At 36.2% G+C, this 18,447-nt stretch overlaps 1 protein-coding gene across 1 annotated transcript; it reads left to right on the top strand.

Moving 5' to 3' along the window:
• The first annotated feature begins 668 nt into the window (after positions 1-668).
• LOC118272374 (putative sodium-coupled neutral amino acid transporter 10) lies at positions 669-18,357 on the top strand. The gene is made up of 10 exons (XM_050707979.1): positions 669-921; positions 1,984-2,101; positions 2,436-2,592; positions 3,346-3,469; positions 8,356-8,477; positions 9,758-9,906; positions 13,277-13,413; positions 14,048-14,284; positions 14,685-14,838; positions 15,306-18,357. The coding sequence occupies exons 1-10, from the start codon at positions 838-840 to the stop codon at positions 16,964-16,966; spliced, it is 2,943 nt and encodes a 980-aa protein (XP_050563936.1). The 5' UTR covers positions 669-837; the 3' UTR covers positions 16,967-18,357.
• The last annotated feature ends 90 nt before the right edge of the window (positions 18,358-18,447 follow it).

Below are 18,447 nucleotides of genomic sequence, written 5' to 3'. Positions count from 1 at the left end.
CCATTCGTACCGAAGCATGGCTCTTCCACACTTTGCATAGTAGAAATTTATGAGCCACCCAAAGTCCACTTTTAAGTCCAGTTACGTGTTATTGGTCCTATCAAGCCTTATTAAATTATAGAATCTACTCAGTAATTTACTCTAAATTGAGTAGCTTTATAGGTAAAAATATTCAGTCTTATAAGAGACAGATTCAAAATAGCCAACGCCCTAGGCGAGCACCGCAACGGCGCCTCAGGGATCAATGGTCAACCCTACGCATCGAACATCTGCATCCACTACCGATATTGTCCGTTTAGCTTGCTTGAGAGCGCTCTATTCCTGGAAGGCCAAGGTAAGTACGTTTCCAGTACGTAAGTATGTTATATATTGGTTGAAATAACGAATATTATAATTCTACGAATTGCGTTGAGGTAAGGTAAGGTGAGAAACAGAGATGAACCCATTGCCATTAATCAGTCACAAAATTCTGTTGAGAATTTCTAAAATCGAAAAACCCTGTTTGTGCAGGTTTCCACTTCTAATAAATTGAAAAGAACAAGGTGAATGCTGCAATAATTTTAATAATTTCAATAAAATATTCGTCTATATTTCGACTGTTTTCTCGCAAAACACACTGAAACGGAACGTAGCAGTCACATTGGCAAATAAAAAACGTCAACGTCAGTTGGTCACGTCAACAAACATAACGTCAAAATTGACAAAACAACACGGATTCTTTTGCTAGCCCGCAGGCAACGTAGTTCAAAACAATACGCGAGCCGATAATGTGGGCCTAAATTATTTCTAATATTAGAAAACTTGTGCAGTGAAAATTACATTAATGTAATATCCAATATGGGTACCACGGGCCAGTCTATCACGCTAGCCAATAGCATTATCGGCGTCGGAATATTGGCTATGCCATTCTGCTTTCAACAAGTGAGTATTTTTTTTTTAATAGGATTTATTTGAACAGCTGTACTAGACCAGTGTTGTATGACATTTTAATAATAATCTTGAAAGAACTAGATTAATAAAAACTAGTATTGAGTTTTTTTAGTATCTGTAGCCTTGTCTAGATATCTTTTTAATAATAGAACTTGAATAGAACCACAATAAAATCTTGATAATCTCTTTACTTAACTATACAGTCAATTATATTCTTAATTAAAACAATTTTTTAACTTATAGGCAAGCACTCTTATATTTCATATCAAAATATCTATTACAACATAATATTTATCTTTGTGAAACTATGCAAAGGTGTTCAATACACCCACTTTGAACATATCAATTACTTTTAACTGTGAAACAAACGTTTTTTATCTCATTAGTACAATCAATAAAAACTGTTACGAATTCCCAGATTCAAGGCTTGATAAGACCTTGTAAGTTTAATAGAAAATAAAAACACACTACTATGACCAATATAAGTTTGTTTGTTAGACTGTTTGTTTCTTTGTTCGTCAATCACGCTGAAACTATGAATATGAAACTACTAATTTTGATGAATTTTGGTATACAGACAAAGTATGAAGTACGAGCTGACTTGGGTAATAGGAAACTTTTTGTCCAACAGGAATATGAACATTTTTTTCTGAATTTCATTAGGGATAGAATCCTAGACTTACTTTTTATGCTCTGGTCTAATAAGAATAATAATTAATTTACTATTTACTTAGTTAGCAGGCAAAGTTGTAAACAAAATTCATATTTTTTTGCCATCCTTGAATAAAAAATAACATGCCAGTACCATATTTACAAACCTTTTTTTTTGTAAATAAAAAATAACTAAACTGGCTAGTAAGTACCATGTGTTCTATGACCGTTTTTTTTCATCTTTGAAGATTCAAGTTAGATAACTAACTGGCCAGTAAAATATTGTGTTCTATGACCTCTTATTTTTCCATCCTTGAATGTAAATAACTGGCCAGTACCGTAATATGTTTTCTGACCTCTTTTTATCTATGATGTGAGATTATTGAATATATGTTATTTCAGTGTGGTGTGTTATTAGCTACACTAATCCTGGTGTTCATGGGTCTGATCTCAAGACTATGCTGTTATTTCCTATTGAAATCTGCTCTACTTGCAAGAAGAAGAAATTTTGAGTTTTTAGGTAAGGGATGGATATACTCTATATTGTGTAAAGTCTTGTCTGCAGTCTTGTTGTTTATAAGAACAATTAAGTATAAATATCAATTTTAAAATATATGTATAATCAATTTCGTTTTTATATCAATTTCAAAAGCATGATAACATTAAATGATTTTGTTTCTTAATTTTATTTTATTTGGCCCGAAATTAAAATACATAGTAAAATGGACAATAGTATAAAAATATTCCTTCATTTATTTATTATAGTTAGAGGCATTATATGCTACTAGTACAGTACATGACCCTGTCAGAAAGCAGCAAAAAATAAAAATTTTTCATATTTTTTTATTTTCTAGCTTTTCATGTATTCGGACAAGCAGGGAAGTTTGCAGTGGAAGTTGGGATTATTGGTTTTCTAATGGGAACATGTATAGCTTACTTTGTCGTCGTCGGCGATCTAGGGCCACAGATTGTGGCAAAAATGTTCAACATAAACCAAAGTGACATATTGAGGTAATATTTTATCTGTATTTTTTAACATATAGAAAAGTTGTTATACTATTTTGTACTTTAAGTTCAGGTAGTTTATGTTTCAAAATTGCCTGATTACAAATGCTGCATACTTGTTATTATGTTTTGTTTCCTATGAATATAAAGGAGGTTTATTTGCAACTGTTTTCAATAAAATATTAATGCAAAATAACAGTATGTCTAACATAATAAGCAAGTTACAAAGAAGTACTCTATATGCAAGCATGTTATTGTTTTGAAAGCCAAAGGAACCTATTGTAGTAACAATATAATATAATATTGGAGTTATGTATGTGGGATATAGACAGGGAAAATAAATGCTTCCTTCTTGAAACCAATATATATAAATATATAAATTAAGTTGTGTTCATTTCTCATTACATATCATTCAATTTAGTTATAAGACCAAGGCCATAGACTATAAAACATCATGCTATGATCAATATGAGCCAAACAGAACGGGTGAAACCGCGCTGGAGTAGTTAGTTTGCGAGGGGGTAAAGATCATTCAAGGACTTCCCTCGCCTTGGGCGAGGCGAGAGCGAGTGTCACTCTTACTGACTAAAACTACCGAGTTCCTACTCCTGCTCTTCGAGCCGGAGCCCTGGTAGTCCGCAGCTCCGGAGTGCTGGAGTCGCTATTGTACTTCAACTTTGCATGTCATGATTAGGGTGTACTGAAGCAAATTGAAAAAATAATTATCAACTTGTATGAAATAAATGAATGTTTTTACAGAACATTTATAATGGTGATCGTGTCACTGGTATGTGTGCTTCCACTGGGGCTGTTGAGGAACGTGGACAGCTTGAGTAATGTCAGCGCGGCCACCATCGCGTTCTACTTCTGTCTTGTTATGAAGGTGAGTCGATAGAGACTAGTTTTGTTTGCACACTTGATGTAGTGGTATGTGTGCTTCCACTGGGGCTGTTGAGGAACGTGGACAGCTTGAGTAATGTCAGCGCGGCCACCATTGCCTTCTACTTCTGTCTCGTTATGAAGGTGAGTCGATAGAGACTAGTTTTGTTTGCACACTTGTTGCAGTGGTTGGGTGACTGCTGCTCCGTATTTCGTGGGTGAACCGCTGTAAATCACATGTTTAGATTTTTTTTTTAACATTGATAAGTCTGCATTTGTCATCCAACTCGCTTACTGTCAGGATGGCGAAGCGAAGATGTGGCCGAAAAAAGAGCACACAGATTTAGAAAGTAGGTACCCGTTCACTTTGACCTTGAAAAGACCCGGGTTGTATTTCTAAGGAAAAATAGAAGCCGGCAGATTAAATAATGTACAATAAAAAATACATTTTGCTCCAATGTGAAATTTATTTTTTGATTAAGTGCGTAACATAATATTCGATTTTTAATATTTTGCACCTACATTTTGTTGGGAGTTTAAAAGACAGGATATCCTTTCATGGGAACTTCACGTGGGCAAAGCCGCAGATAAATGTTAGTTTAAACATAAACGTGCCTCGTCACCTGTTCTTTCGATGATTAAAACCCAGAATGTTATTCATGCTGTTTTAATTAATTAGGAAAACCAGTGGAAAAATTAATTACGTTTTGGGAAAATCGACAATATTTCAAGGTACTAAAGTTGTATTTGGGTTACGTCATAATTCAGTTACGACTTACGACCTCCGCCAATGAATTATTGACGCTTGTTTAAATCAATAAATCGAATGTGGTATATGTAATCGATGCGATGTCGGAATGCAATAGTGTACATACATATACATAAATAAATATAGCGTATTAAAGATAGAGGTGAACCTTTGATGCAGCGTCACGTCTTTTATCCCCGCAGGGGTAGGCAGAGGTGCACATTACAGCAAGTAATGTCACTTTACAATGTACAGTCACGAGCAATAACATGGAAACGCCCTTAAAATTTAAATTCATGTAGTGACATAAAATCGCAAAAATAAGTATGCTAACTGTGTCCAAAAAATATGTAAACGTTAAATTGTATCAAAATTAACTACACATTTTTATCAAATTTACGTTAACAACAGATTTCTAAAAAAAAATATTAAGTTTTAGTTACAAAATAATGAACCCAAGGAAATTTCAATAACATGTTTACAGTAAACCAGTTTGCCAGTGACTTCGACTCGCCCGTCGATTTATTTTTATTTCCGTGTACCGTCCTAAAACTATTGTGCTATTAGATTCTTACGGCAACATTGTAAATCATACGTTCTGTACTGTTCTGCCCCCGTGTGAAAGAGGCTGTAAAGCTAGATAATTGTAATATATAAATTTAAAATGAACAGTAACAACGTGCCTTATCGTATTTCTACATATGACAAACACAAAATTATTGTTCTTAAAGAACAGGGCCTTTCGGTAACAGACATTGCAAATGAATTGGGAATTACGGTGAGTTTGCATTTATTGTTGTTGTGTTTTAAACGATTTTTAATTAACAAAAGTTTAAATCGATATTTTAACATTATAAATTTGAAGCGTTTGTTTGTTTGTGTTAACGCGCTAATTTAAGGAACTACTGCAAAAATTTGAAAAATGTGTTTGTTAGCTTATTCATCGAAGATATCTATAGGGTGCTTTTTATCCCGGTACGGGAAGTAGTTCCCACGAGATGCAAGTGATACCGCTGGCGAAAGCTAGTGATAATATCTCTTAAAATTTAAATTATGTATTCATCTATGTATAGGGTGCCACGCGTTGCGCAGCCATTAGAACAATTTACTTAGATGCCTTTTTTTTCAGCGAAAAACCGTGTATTTGTGGCTCAAGCGGTGGGAAGATAACGGCGACGTTGTTAGTTTTAAAAGTAGTGGTCGTCCACGAAAAACTTCCGCGGCGCAGGACAGGCAGATCGTCAACAGTGTGGTCAGTAACGGATTTGTGAGAATTCAGGACATTTCATCTTCGCATTGCGTATCAACTTCGACAATTCGACGTCGCCTACGCACAGCTGGCCTACGTCACAGAGTTCCGGCGCGAAAACCACTATTATCTGCACGACACAAGGAACAGAGACTACAATTTGCTCGAGAATACCTAAACTACGACTTCAGCAGAGCCATTTTTTCTGATGAAAAAGTGTTTGTTTCATCTGCTGATGGACGTTTATCTTTATGGCGGCCTAATGACACTCGTTATTTAGAAAGGAACATATTGCCATCTAGAAGAAGTGGCCGGATAAGCTTCGGCGTTTGGGGCTGGATGTCAGCCAGTGGACCTGGTGAATTGGCAGAGATTAGTGGACGAATGAATAGCGAGCAATATACCAGTATTTTAGACGAAGTTTTACTTCCTAGTCTGAACGTTTACTTTCCTGAACTGATGCCTATTGATTTTGTGCAGGATAATTCAGGTGTCCATAATTCCCGATTCACTCAAGCCTGGTTCAGTCGCAATCGGAATTTCGTGAATTCGTTGCCGTGGCCACCTAAAAGCCCTGACCTCAACCCTATAGAGAATTTGTGGGGGCTGATGGTCCAAGAGTGGGACAGCAACCAAGCGAGAACCAGAGAAGCTTTGGTCAGACACGTCCATGAGATATGGGATAGTTTTAGAGGCAATAATGTATGTTACAATATGGTTTCGTCAATGCAGGAAAGGCTGCAAGATGTTATAAACGCTGAAGGGGGCTACACAAGATTTTAGTTAATTTAAGGCCCATTTTCACCGACACGATGAACGTCCAATGAAGCAAAACTGTTGTTTATCATAGACTAAAACCACCAGTACTCAAAAGTAAGCATTATATTTGGGAATTTGGTATTAGGAATCAATCGTTTTAGAAACATAAATACCAAATATAATGTTTACCGTTGAAAATGTTAGGTTTCAGTTTACGATAAACGGCTGATTTGCTTCCTCGGGTCATCTTGTCGGTGAAAATGGCCCTAAGAGTCGATACCATAACAAATCTTTAAAATTGGCAATGATCACGTGAGTGAATTACTTGTTTAAATTGTGATTTAAATTAGAACACAACATATCCATTAATTAACGCACACCCTCTTTACCCGCCATTGCACTCATCATTATGAATAACTTTTACTATGAGACCAAATATGTAATCGCGACTAAAATGTATAATAAGACAGGTGATTTTTTTCGAGATTTCAGGTTTGATCCCATAGTGAAACTTGTTCAAAATGACGAGGAAAGGGTGTCCGTTAATCACGGGACTTGTTGTACATTTGAATAACGTTTTGTTTAAACATATACGCATAATACGCATATTATTATTATATTTCATTGGCTTAATTAATAATAATCATTTCGTTTGGTAACGAATTACAAGACTGATTTTGTATACCTTTGTTTTACTGTAGTAATCAACCCTTATTTATTTATAAAACTGTAATTATTACAGAAAAAAAGTAGGTATACACTTTCAATATCATTTTAATGTATCCATAACAATTCCTATAATATGTATACAACTGGCATTTCATGTGTATATGTTATAGAAATTGTCATGGATAATTCAAAATTACATTTTAAGTGTAAACTTTTTAGTGATTTTGTATCGTTTATATTACTATGAAACCAATGTATACCCAGTTTTGATACAGTATTACATGTAGATAATTTAGAAAAAAATATAGAACACATACTTTTTGAATGGTGGAGTTTGAGATATTTTAGAAAATGTGACAATGTATATATATTATTGCTCGTGACTGTACACCCACTTTTCACCATTTGTGTTATAAACTTATAAGTCCTATGTAATTGGGGTGAGATTATTGCCATATACTGGACACAATAGGTAAACTTACTATTACAGTATTTGTTTAACAATATTGCTATATATGACTAGCTTGCGCCAGCGGCTTCACCCGCGTTTCCGTTGTGTACAAAGTATCCTATCACTGTATATCCTGTGTCTGTATACCAACTGTCTGGACTCACACGTTGAAACACAGTACAAGCGTTGTTTCACGTCACTTTTCTGTGAGGCCGTGTTCCGTGCTTTCACTCAGATCGAACGGGCCCATTCGTGCTGAATCATGGCTCTCTCACACTTGAAACTTAACTTAGTTAGTTATTGAATCTAACTTAATAGTAATACAGCTTGCATAGTATATTATGTAATCATGTTTTATAACTGACTTCTTGTTTAAATATCACACCCGCAGCCAATCGATCATTAATAATGCAATGTTTGCATAACATCTTTTTAGTAAACTACTAACGGATACAAGTAGGTATGATTAGATTAATATTAGGATTAATTTGACTGCACGCTTGATGTGTTGCCGATACGTTACGCTCGGAACAGTTCTTTGTACAATCCAGAGATTGCTGTTTTCTGACCCTGAATAATCGCCCAATCGATTTCGATCATGATGGCTGACTGTTTAACTAGACTAGTCGACTACGCAGGAGATTTTATAGTGCACAATTGTGTGCGCAAATACAGTTTCCATCGCTCTCTGAACCCGGTAGACCGCCACGACAAGAGAGAGGTCAGGCGCAGGATCATAGGCTTTACGTGCTTTTTCACGAGGCACCGGAGTGAAACACTACCGAACTTCCTGACTCCGGGCTAATAGTAATTTTACTCAGAAAATGTCATTATCATTTTGACCGGCGCGCGAATTGAAACCGCGACACACATTGCACAGCAACTAACCGTGCTGACTGACTGACTGACTGTGATTCGTATTATGTACATTATGTGGTTTAATACGTTTGTTAAAGTACCCATGATACGTGAGGTGTATTCTATAATATTCATTTTTCTTTGAATACGTTTCAGGTAATATTCGAGGCTGGTTCTGTAATGATATCGAGTGACTGGGCTTCGCGCGTGGAGATGTGGCGACCGGCTGGTCTGCTGCAATGTGTTCCTATATTCTCAATGGCACTCTTTTGTCAAACGTGAGTTGAGTATGAATATAATGCCTTGTTATATTGGACTATTTGTCTTGAAATTAGCATGACTAGCATGGCTTGAAACTAGTCGAGTTTCTCGTCAAATAATTACGTGAGTAATGCGATAACATAATAAATTATTTGAGTGTTTGGTTTGCTTTTTAACCCCCGACGCAAAAAGAGGGGTGTTATAAGTTTTCTTATCAACAGTTTTAGGGACTTGTCGTTCAAGAACATGTCACCCTCGTTAGTATATTTTAACTTGTATCTAAAATAATTAATTAAATTGTACAAAAGTAAAGACTGTTTTGTTGATCCAACCACAAGTAGCAAGCACGACTGTCAAGCCCTTACTGTGACGTAAAAAGTGGGCGTGCAGTTTCATGAAATAGTATTTGAACCTATTGCGATACACCAGACACACAATGTATTCAAGACTGATATTACTGATAGCTTTTTAGTTTTAGTAAAAATCCAATAATACTTTCATCAATATCATACATCAACAGCCTATATACTATAATAGACAAGACACATTATCGAGTACCAAAGTACAATCATAATATATACTATAATGATTATATGTAGCAACAAATATTTTGCTCATCAAGGGACTTTTAGTGACGTCATGCATATTATTTGTTTAAGTGTCCGGTTAGATACTTGCTGATGTTATGAAATATAATCCGGGCTAATTAATATGTCAGATTATCATAAAGACATTGTAAGTTAATATTGTATATTGCTAGATAACGATTGATAATGATTAAAATAGATATCTGTACTGTTTGCAATGAAGCTACTATTTTAATAAAATATTGTTAGTCAATAAAATGAACTAATCAATATAATTATCTGTCTATTGTTGTTAAGCAAAATGACAAAACAATATACAAAAAGTTACATAGATATTTGCAACCATATTGGGTGATAAAAAAAATATTATACCATCAAAAACATCCTATAAAAAAGTCCAAGTCACGCACCTCAGTTTTCCTGCCGTAAAAAGTTGTGAGATCCATGTAATACCAAGTCCGTTATTTTATTTAGTTCCTATTTAAGGGACCTTCTGTCTTAAGTTATTATGTAAATTGTTACAATATTAATATTACGTTTTAAATAAAATAGATCGACTTGACCATCGACTTGAACTTGGCCTGAATGGCTTCGAGAAAAGAATGGTACGGCCCTGCCGCTTTTTTTTTGCTCGACTTGGCGGAGGCACTGCCGTGCCTCCAGATAATCTCACTTTAAATACAATGTTAAATGTTAATGTTACGTTGCAGACAACTGTTCGAGATATTCGAGTCCCTGCCTAGCCTCTCACTGGAGAAGATGAACGTAGTAACTAAGAACGCGATCAACATTTGTACTGCGGTGTACTTTACGCTGGGCGTCTTCGGATACGTGGCTTTTGCATCACATGAAATATCTGGTGAGTTTTTTTTATTTATTTTTTTATGGAATAGGGGGCAAACGAGCAGACGTATCACCTGATGGTAAGCGGTCAGCGCTGACCATGGACACCCGTAACACTAGAGGAGTCACTTTGAGGAGGTGCGGTGCCTTTTAAAAAGAGTGTACGCTCTTTTCTTGAAGGTTTGAAGGTTCGGTTTGAAAATACCGCCGACGACAGCTCGTTCCATCATAGTTACTTCATCGTTTCTTTTCTAGAGGCTTATAATTATTTATAAGTAGCATTCCGCGATCCACGACGCGGTGACTATCGCGCTGCTATCAGAGTAGTTTAGAGAACTAGTCGAGTTCCTCGTCAAATAGTTACGTGAGTAAGCCGATACACAAGAACATAATAATGAAACTAGAAAACTTTTTGAAGGCTCCAGTATCCTTATTCATATGGCAAAATATAAACCCAGGCATGGTGTTACTCCAGTAGAACCGCGGTACATTTGAATTATTTCTTTGAGTTGTCTTCGAATGTAGGATGTAGAGAGACAATCAAGTAATTAGATAATCTACTACTTTTATCTATAAGTATATCCTTGCATGGAATAATGTAAAATATAGGTATCTTTATTTAGATTTCCATTATTGATATAATTGAATTTTCAAGCAGGTACGTCTTATCATTGAGATAAGTTATAGATGTCCGGATTGATAAAATTACTCACTCAGTCCCTTAGTCATACAGTACTTAAGGTATAATATAATAATAATCTTGAATGTCTCATCCGTCGAATACTGGTTCTTTTTCTTGTTCTCTAATAATATCTTTTGATTTATTTCGTTGCGGGATCCAAGGTAGTTAAGGGGCTTTTCCACCAGAGATGTGTTATGCTCTGTTGCTGTGGATGAATTTAGCATCCGCCAATGATATTCATTGGTACACAAAGCATAGCACTGGTACTAGCACTGGTACACACACAGGTATAGATCTCATTCGTGCATGAATTGAAAACAATCGAGCAATCCTCGGAAACAATCGAGCGTTCCTCGAAATCCTTCGGGTGATCCCCGAAAACAATCGAGCGTTCCTCGAAAACAGTCGGGCTATCCTCGACAACAACCGCGCAATCCTCGAAAAAAATCGGACGATTCTCGAAATCGATCGAGTAATCCTCGAAAACAATCGAGCGTTCCTCGAACAATAGAACGGTCCTCGAAAACAATCGAGCATTACTCAAACAATTGTTTTTGTTTTGGGTCTATACAGGGTGTCCCTGAAATCGACGTCCAACGGGCACTAGAAGATCAGCAAGGTTCCAACTGTTATCAGAAAAATTAAAAAAATAATCTAAGTCCTACAGTTTTTAAATTACAGTGACTTATGTGTTATCCACGAAAAAGTACACCCTGTGCCAGTCTTTTGACTCTTGTTGCTACAAATCCTTATTTTTTCGTCTGCAGTCTTCCTTACATTATCCTGAATAGTGCTCCAGTAATATGGAATTATAAATTCTTAGCCAACTGCTTTAGATTGGAAAACATTGTTAGTTTTAGAGGAACCAAATACTCTGAATAAATTTTTCACCTTACTTTAAGTGTCTGTACTGAATAAATTATGTATGGCGCTAGTAGTGGCAAATTTCACCAAAGTTGGCGCATTTAATAAGGATTCTAAAATGGTATAGCACTTTGCACATTATTTCTTAAATTCGACACAAAAAAAGATTTTTCAACGAAACTCGGTTTCGATGAATTTATTTGAACTTACTAATATTTCTTCTAGTGTACTCAAATCATACGTTATAACCTCGTATGCACTAGACAACACTTTGCACGCGATTTGTTATCATCATGTTGATAATCAGCGAGGCAATATTGTCTGTCTACTCATGATTTCGCTTGCAGCTTTCGTTGGCAATATTAATAGACTTACTAGAGGAACTGATGTTGTGTATCATGTTTCACTAAATAATATTGAATGATTGCAATATGATGTTCATAGTGCATCTAACACATTGTCAAATGTGTAGTAAAATCAAAAGGAACGGACGCGGCAGATTCATGTACACAGCATATCGACGCGGTAGTGGTATGGTGTACTTGAGCCCTTACGCACAATAACTCGTCATATCCCCATCAAAAAAAAAAAAGAAATGGGTGAATCCTCCGATTAAGTTACGTGTTCATGCCTTGTGATCAAATGCAGGATGAAGCATCAAATATTCTTTAGTTTGTCGAGAAAGAGTTATTTGCACCGTTGCAAGGAATTGCAGGTAAAGCAAAAAATAATTTAAAAAAGAAATAATCAACACGGCGCAAAAAAGCCAGTGCTCAGCTACGATGGCTCGAGATGCAACACCAGTTCTTCTAGCGATAATATTGCCGACGACGAATGCTGCAAGCGAAATCACGGGTAAACAGACAATGTTGTTTGAGAGATCCTCGCTGATTTTCAACATGATGATAACAAATAGCGTGCAAAGTACTGTCTAGTGCATACGAGGTTATAACGTATGATTTGAGTACACTAGAAGAATTTTTGGTAAGTTCAAATAAATTCATCGAAACGGAGTTTCGTTGAAAAATCTTTTTTTGTGTCGAATTTAAGAAATAATGTGCAAAGTGCTATACCATTTTAGAATCCTTATTAAATGCGCCAACTTTGGTGAAATTTGCCACTACTAGCGCCATACATAATTTATTCAGTACAGTCACTTAAAGTAAGGTGAAAATTTTATTCAGAGTATTTGGTTCCTCTAAAACTAACAATGTTTTCCAATCTAAAGCAGTTGGCTAAGAATTTATGATTCCATATTACTGGAGCACTATTCAGGATAATGTAAGGAAGACTGCAGACGAAAAAATAAGGATTTGTAGCAACAAGAGTCAAAAGACTGGCACAGGGTGTACTTTTTCGTGGATAACACATAAGTCACTGTAATTTAAAAACTGTAGGACTTAGATTTTTTTTTATATTTTTCTGATAACATTTGGAACCTTGCCGATCATCTGGTGCCTGTTGGACGTCGACTTCAGGGACACCCTGTATGTTATATTATATTATGTGTGCGAACGATACAGAGAAAATTGCTAGTACGGGTAATGTTTAAAAAAAAAAGGAATTGTACCGACAGACTATAGGGCTCCCACACAAAACTGCGATGCGATGCGAATTCGCATCGCAGGAACTTGCGATGCGAATTTCTGCGATGCGATTTAGGGCTCCCATACAAAACTACGCCGCACTAAATCGCATCGCAGAAATTCGCATCGCAGTTTTGTGTGGGAGCCCATAATCCGAGTAGATTACGTAGACCAAATCTACTTGAAATTATACTGTTATTATTAACCTGCAGTCTTTAATATGATTATTAATATGTTGACTTGTTTGTTTGTAGGTAACATCCTAATGAGCCTGAGCCCCACGATGGCGAGTGACGTCATCAAGCTGGGCTTCGTCATGTCGCTCGCATTCAGCTTCCCGCTCATCATCTTCCCTTGCAGAGCCAGTTTGTACTCTTTCTTGTATAAAAAGGTAATATTTGTTATACAATACTAGGTACTATGGCAACAAGTAATGCTTATTTGAATATATTTTATAGAATCTGTATTTTTTAAGTTTCTTTTGTGCTAATGAGAATTTCATTACGAATCGGTTCTGTTGAAACTTTGGGTGCAAATCTATGAAAGCAACTTGTAACTCGTTAAATAAAGGGAAAATGACTAACGATAAGTGTGGGAGAGCCATGCTTCGGCACGAATGGGCCGGCTCGACCGGAGTGATACTACGGCCTCACAGAAAATCGTTTCGTTATTTGGTTTTTTGAGTGAGCTTACCGGAGGCCCAATTATCCTCCCCTCCCAATCTTCCCAATCCCCGATTCCCCAACCACCCTTAAATTCCTAACCTCCAAAAGGCCGGCAACGCACTTGTAACGCCTTTGGTTTGCTTACCATTAGGTGATCTGTCTGCTCGTTTACCGGCCTTACAATAAAAAAGAACATGAAGTAATAATATAAAATACCCTATAAGCTCTACAGCCATTAATTGATATGAGTATTGATGATTATATGAATTACGGAGATGCTCAAAAATCCTCTCATCCTATAAAACTAGTAGGATAATAATTTAAAGAAATGTTATAATTATCTATATCTACATTTTACAGGTGCACTCCTCCCACCATGACCACATAATCAACCACTCGATCCCCGAAGCCACCTTCCGTTGCATCACGGTTGGCATCATAGGCGTGGCTCTCTTCATCAGCTTGTTGATCCCTAACATTGAGCTGGTACTCGGCCTCGTCGGGTCCACTATAGGAGTGCTCATATGTGTCGTGTTCCCGGCCGCCTGCTTTGTCAATGTCACCTTTAAGAATACTAATGAAAGGGTTTTGGCTAAGGTGAGTGATGTTATTACACGAAAGTTTTATTTTAGTAGAAGATTTAGAAAGAATGAGTGTCAAAAAGACAAAGTCAAAAAATATTTAATGCAAATAGACCAGGAAGGCACTTTTGAACGTCAAAGCAAATATAATAACATTTACAACGTCTGTCTATTCGTCAGTCCTCTAGTGAAGCTATTTGCTTATAGGAATATTCCTATTGAGAAAAACGAGCAAGAAACTCCATAGGTTACTCTTTTTCAATTCAGTTTGTGCCGTAATGTGTATCTCTGCCTACCCTTTCGGGGATAAAAGGCGTGACGTTACGTTTATATAAATCCAGGAGCCTGGGCCAGGGGCCTAATACATTTTTCTATTATTAACTTTATTTAACGCTGTTTTTATTGTAATATTCCAGGGCGTCCTAGTCCTAGGTCTGGTGATAATGGTGCTGGGAACATACGCCAACCTGCAGGCGGCGGAGACGAGCATCGAGAGATACGACGACAAATACACGCAGGAGCGGATCGACAAGATCGTTGAGGACTTCTTCGAGAGCAGGGTTAAAGAAGGTACGGTATTTTAAATGCTTGAAATGAGAGAGAGAGAGAGATAGAGAGAGAGGGAGAGAAGGAGAAAGAGAGAGAGAAATAGAGAGAGAGGGAGAGAAAGAAGGAGCAAGAGTGAGAGAAGGAGCAAGAGTGAGAGAAGGAGCAAGAGTGAGAGAAGGAGCAAGAGAGAGAGAAGGAGCAAGAGAGAGAGAAGGAGCAAGAGAGAGAGAAGGAGCAAGAGAGAGTGAGAAAAAAGAGTGAGAGAGAAGAGAGAATGAGAGAAAGAAAGAAAGAGTAAAAGAAAAAGAGGGAGATAGAGAAAGAGAGAGAGAGAGATTATTGCTTGTAAAATTAACTTTCTGTCATATTTATGTAGGTAAAAAACGCCTCTTCTCTAGACACGTTTTAGACTTCTATTTATTACTATTGAATAATTCAAAAAAGTCTTTATTTTTACTTGATATAAAGTATAACTTTATTTATTTCAGATATGTATTTAAATCAACCACAACACGATTTACAAAAAGAAGTTGAAAACAATATAGAGATAGAGAAAGAGGAAAGGAAAGATTCAGAAGTACAACCACCGAATCCAGTCCCACCGGAGTCTCAGTCAAACGAGAAACTAATTCACGCAAAGAACGTTATAAAAACAGAAGAGAAAAAGCCACCACCTTTACCAGAACTTAAAGATAATATAGACAAAGTATCAGAAACACATCCAAGGAACCTGAAAAATAAATTAGAACTAGCCAACGGTGCAAGCAATGGTGAAGCAAAACCTAAGGAAGTTAAAACACAATCAAACGAAGACAAAATAGATATAATGAAACAACAGAAACTCATAGAAACTATCAAACAACACGGCGAGGAACAGAAAGAACTGATTAAAGAACAAAAAGAGATTTTAGACGAAATATTGAAGACTAAGAAGGAATTACAGCAAAATAAGAATGAGGCTGACGAGGCTAAAGCTAAGAAAATAGCTGTAGAAAGCATCAAACAAATCGCAGATATAGCTATCAAAAGCATAGGTGGTGTCACTGAAAAGCCTGATCAAGTTAAAGATGATGTTAAAGTTGAACGCTTGGAGAAAATAACTAATGATGCCGTACAAGAAATAGCTAAGAAAGCTGTGGAAACTATAGAGGCTATACAAGTTATTAAGGAGAAACCTGAACCACCTGCACAGGTTGTAGAAAATAAACCTGCACAGGCGGTTGCCAACAATCCGCCTGCACAGGCAGTTGCAAACAATTTACCTGCACAGGCAGTTGCAAACAATTTACCTGCACAGGCAGTTGTAAATAATGTACCAGCACAAGCTGTTGGAAACAGTCCTGCTCAAGCCAGTGGTCAAGTTAACCCACCACAAAATATACAACCAAATCAAAACCAGCCACAAGCACCAGTAAACCCAATAGTTTTAAATGCTATACCACCATTGGTAAATGGCAAATTGGAACAAACTATTGAAGCGGCTAAGCCAATACCACAAGTTAATAATGTTGTCCAAAATAATGGCGCTTCTCTACAAAATAACATTGCACCAGTAAATCAGGAAGTCAAACGAGCGATTAACGAAGCTAATAACGCACCACCGCTTAATCAAGAAGTTAAACAAGCCATCAGTGACGCGATTAACGCACAATTATCAAACAAAATAGCTGGTAACAAGGTTCAAATTCCTGAAGCTAAACATTCTCATTCTGCAGACGAACCACAGTCGTATAAGCAAGGCGAAGACACACAGGGTAAAGCAGAGAAACAAATTGTTCAAAACGTGCCTCCTCCTATAATTAATGAACTAGGAAATAATAAAATTAAGATAGATAAAAAACCATTAGCTCAAATTGACGACATCAAAGTCCCTGCTCAGATGAATGGTATCAATTCTAATGTACCAAAAGACCAAGTAAATGGTAATGTAGTAAGAGCTAAGAGAGAAGTAGTAGATTGTACGAAAACTATTTCTTTGAAGCCAGAAGATAGAGAGAATTGCAACGCAAAGGCAGTCAGCAAAGAGTCCCAGGAGATTCTTAAGAGTGTTGATATGAATGAGATAGCGCTACCCAAGTCTTTACCTCAAGATCTTAATTTAATACATCATTTAAGATCTCTTAAAAGTTTTGATAAGGATGAGAGGTAAAAGGATCTCTTTATATGTTGGTTTATTTTTATATGCGTGTTCAAATAATGCATTTATTTGTTTATACGTTTTACTAATTGTATTCTTGATATAAATTCCTTATAAGTCTTTAAGGGTAAGACGAATTGGGATCGTTTTCGAAATTTTTGAGTATTATTGCCATTGCCATATTAGATTACAATTTTTTGATGTTTTATGGTGGGAAATTCTAACTAAAAATTAACTGTTAAGTTATCAAAATAAATTCATTATTATAAATTTTTGTTTGTAAATACATTCATGAGCTGAAAATATTAGTTTGGAGGACTTAAAGTACTTTCATACACAGTACTCTTGGTATGAGTTTCATTTACGCTTTACGAAATCGAAACGAAAGCGCGAACAACGCTCTGATTGGTTAGTCCATTCGCGTTGGCCAATCAGAGCCCCGACCGCACTCTCGTTTCGTCAACCTAAAGAAAACTTGTACTAAGGGTACTGCACCTTTGATTTTGTCTCCAAAAATGTAGACCTAGAAACGAATATAATTTCTATTTATACATGGCATTTACAGCAGTATATAATACTGAAAACATACGACTATACTTGTAAACTATAGATTAAACTTGGCTAAACTTAACCTACGCACTACTCCAATGTGATATAACTTGTATAAGTTATTTATTTTAATAAGTATTCGTAAACATTTTTACGTACTAGGCATCGAGGATCTTAGAAATCAGTCTGTTTTATATGTTTTTCGTAATGATTACATTGCAGTGTTCAAATTGGGGTAACATTTTATAACCATTGAGCTTAACTACGTGAGATTTTTTAGTCTTTGTAAATTATAATTGTCATCTTCACGCATAGGAAAGCTAGCGAACATAATTATCAGAAAAAAAATGTTTTATTTCGTTTGTGTTGAAAATGTTCCCGAGTCGGGCATTACTGGGCTTATTTCGGTATTTCGAAAATTTCTCAGTAGTAGCACGGAGTCTAGAATTGTGTCCAGTATGTGGCATTAGGCTCACCCCCTATTACATGGGACTTGTAACACAAATGGTGAAAAGTGTACATTGTATAGCGGCATTACCGTAATGTGCACTTCTGCCTACCTCTTCAAGGATAAAAAGGCGTGACGTTGTATATGTGTTGAAAATATTTGTACTTCTTCGGTGTACTTACCCATTAAATCCCATTATTTATTCGCTAATGTTACTGTAAGTAGAATTGTAGTAAAATACTAAATTATTTTTATGTCAACTTAATGTCGGTTTGCATGATGGGTATGTAATGTAACGATTTGAACAATTATTTGTTTGTGTTTGTTTCCTAAGCGCATAAAGTTTCAATGTGATCACGAGTAACTTGACTGATTGTGTATTAAATAAATATATTTTAAAACTATATTGCCTGTATTTTTATTGCATTTCATTACCTCTACAATATCATCAATCAATCATTCGTCGCGAGTTCGATTCTTGCACGAAACAACCTTT

This window comes from Spodoptera frugiperda, chromosome 4 (genome assembly GCF_023101765.2).
Source record: "Spodoptera frugiperda isolate SF20-4 chromosome 4, AGI-APGP_CSIRO_Sfru_2.0, whole genome shotgun sequence".
Classification (NCBI taxonomy): Eukaryota; Metazoa; Arthropoda; class Insecta; order Lepidoptera; family Noctuidae; genus Spodoptera; species Spodoptera frugiperda.
This window is presented reverse-complemented; position numbering and strand designations above follow the sequence as displayed.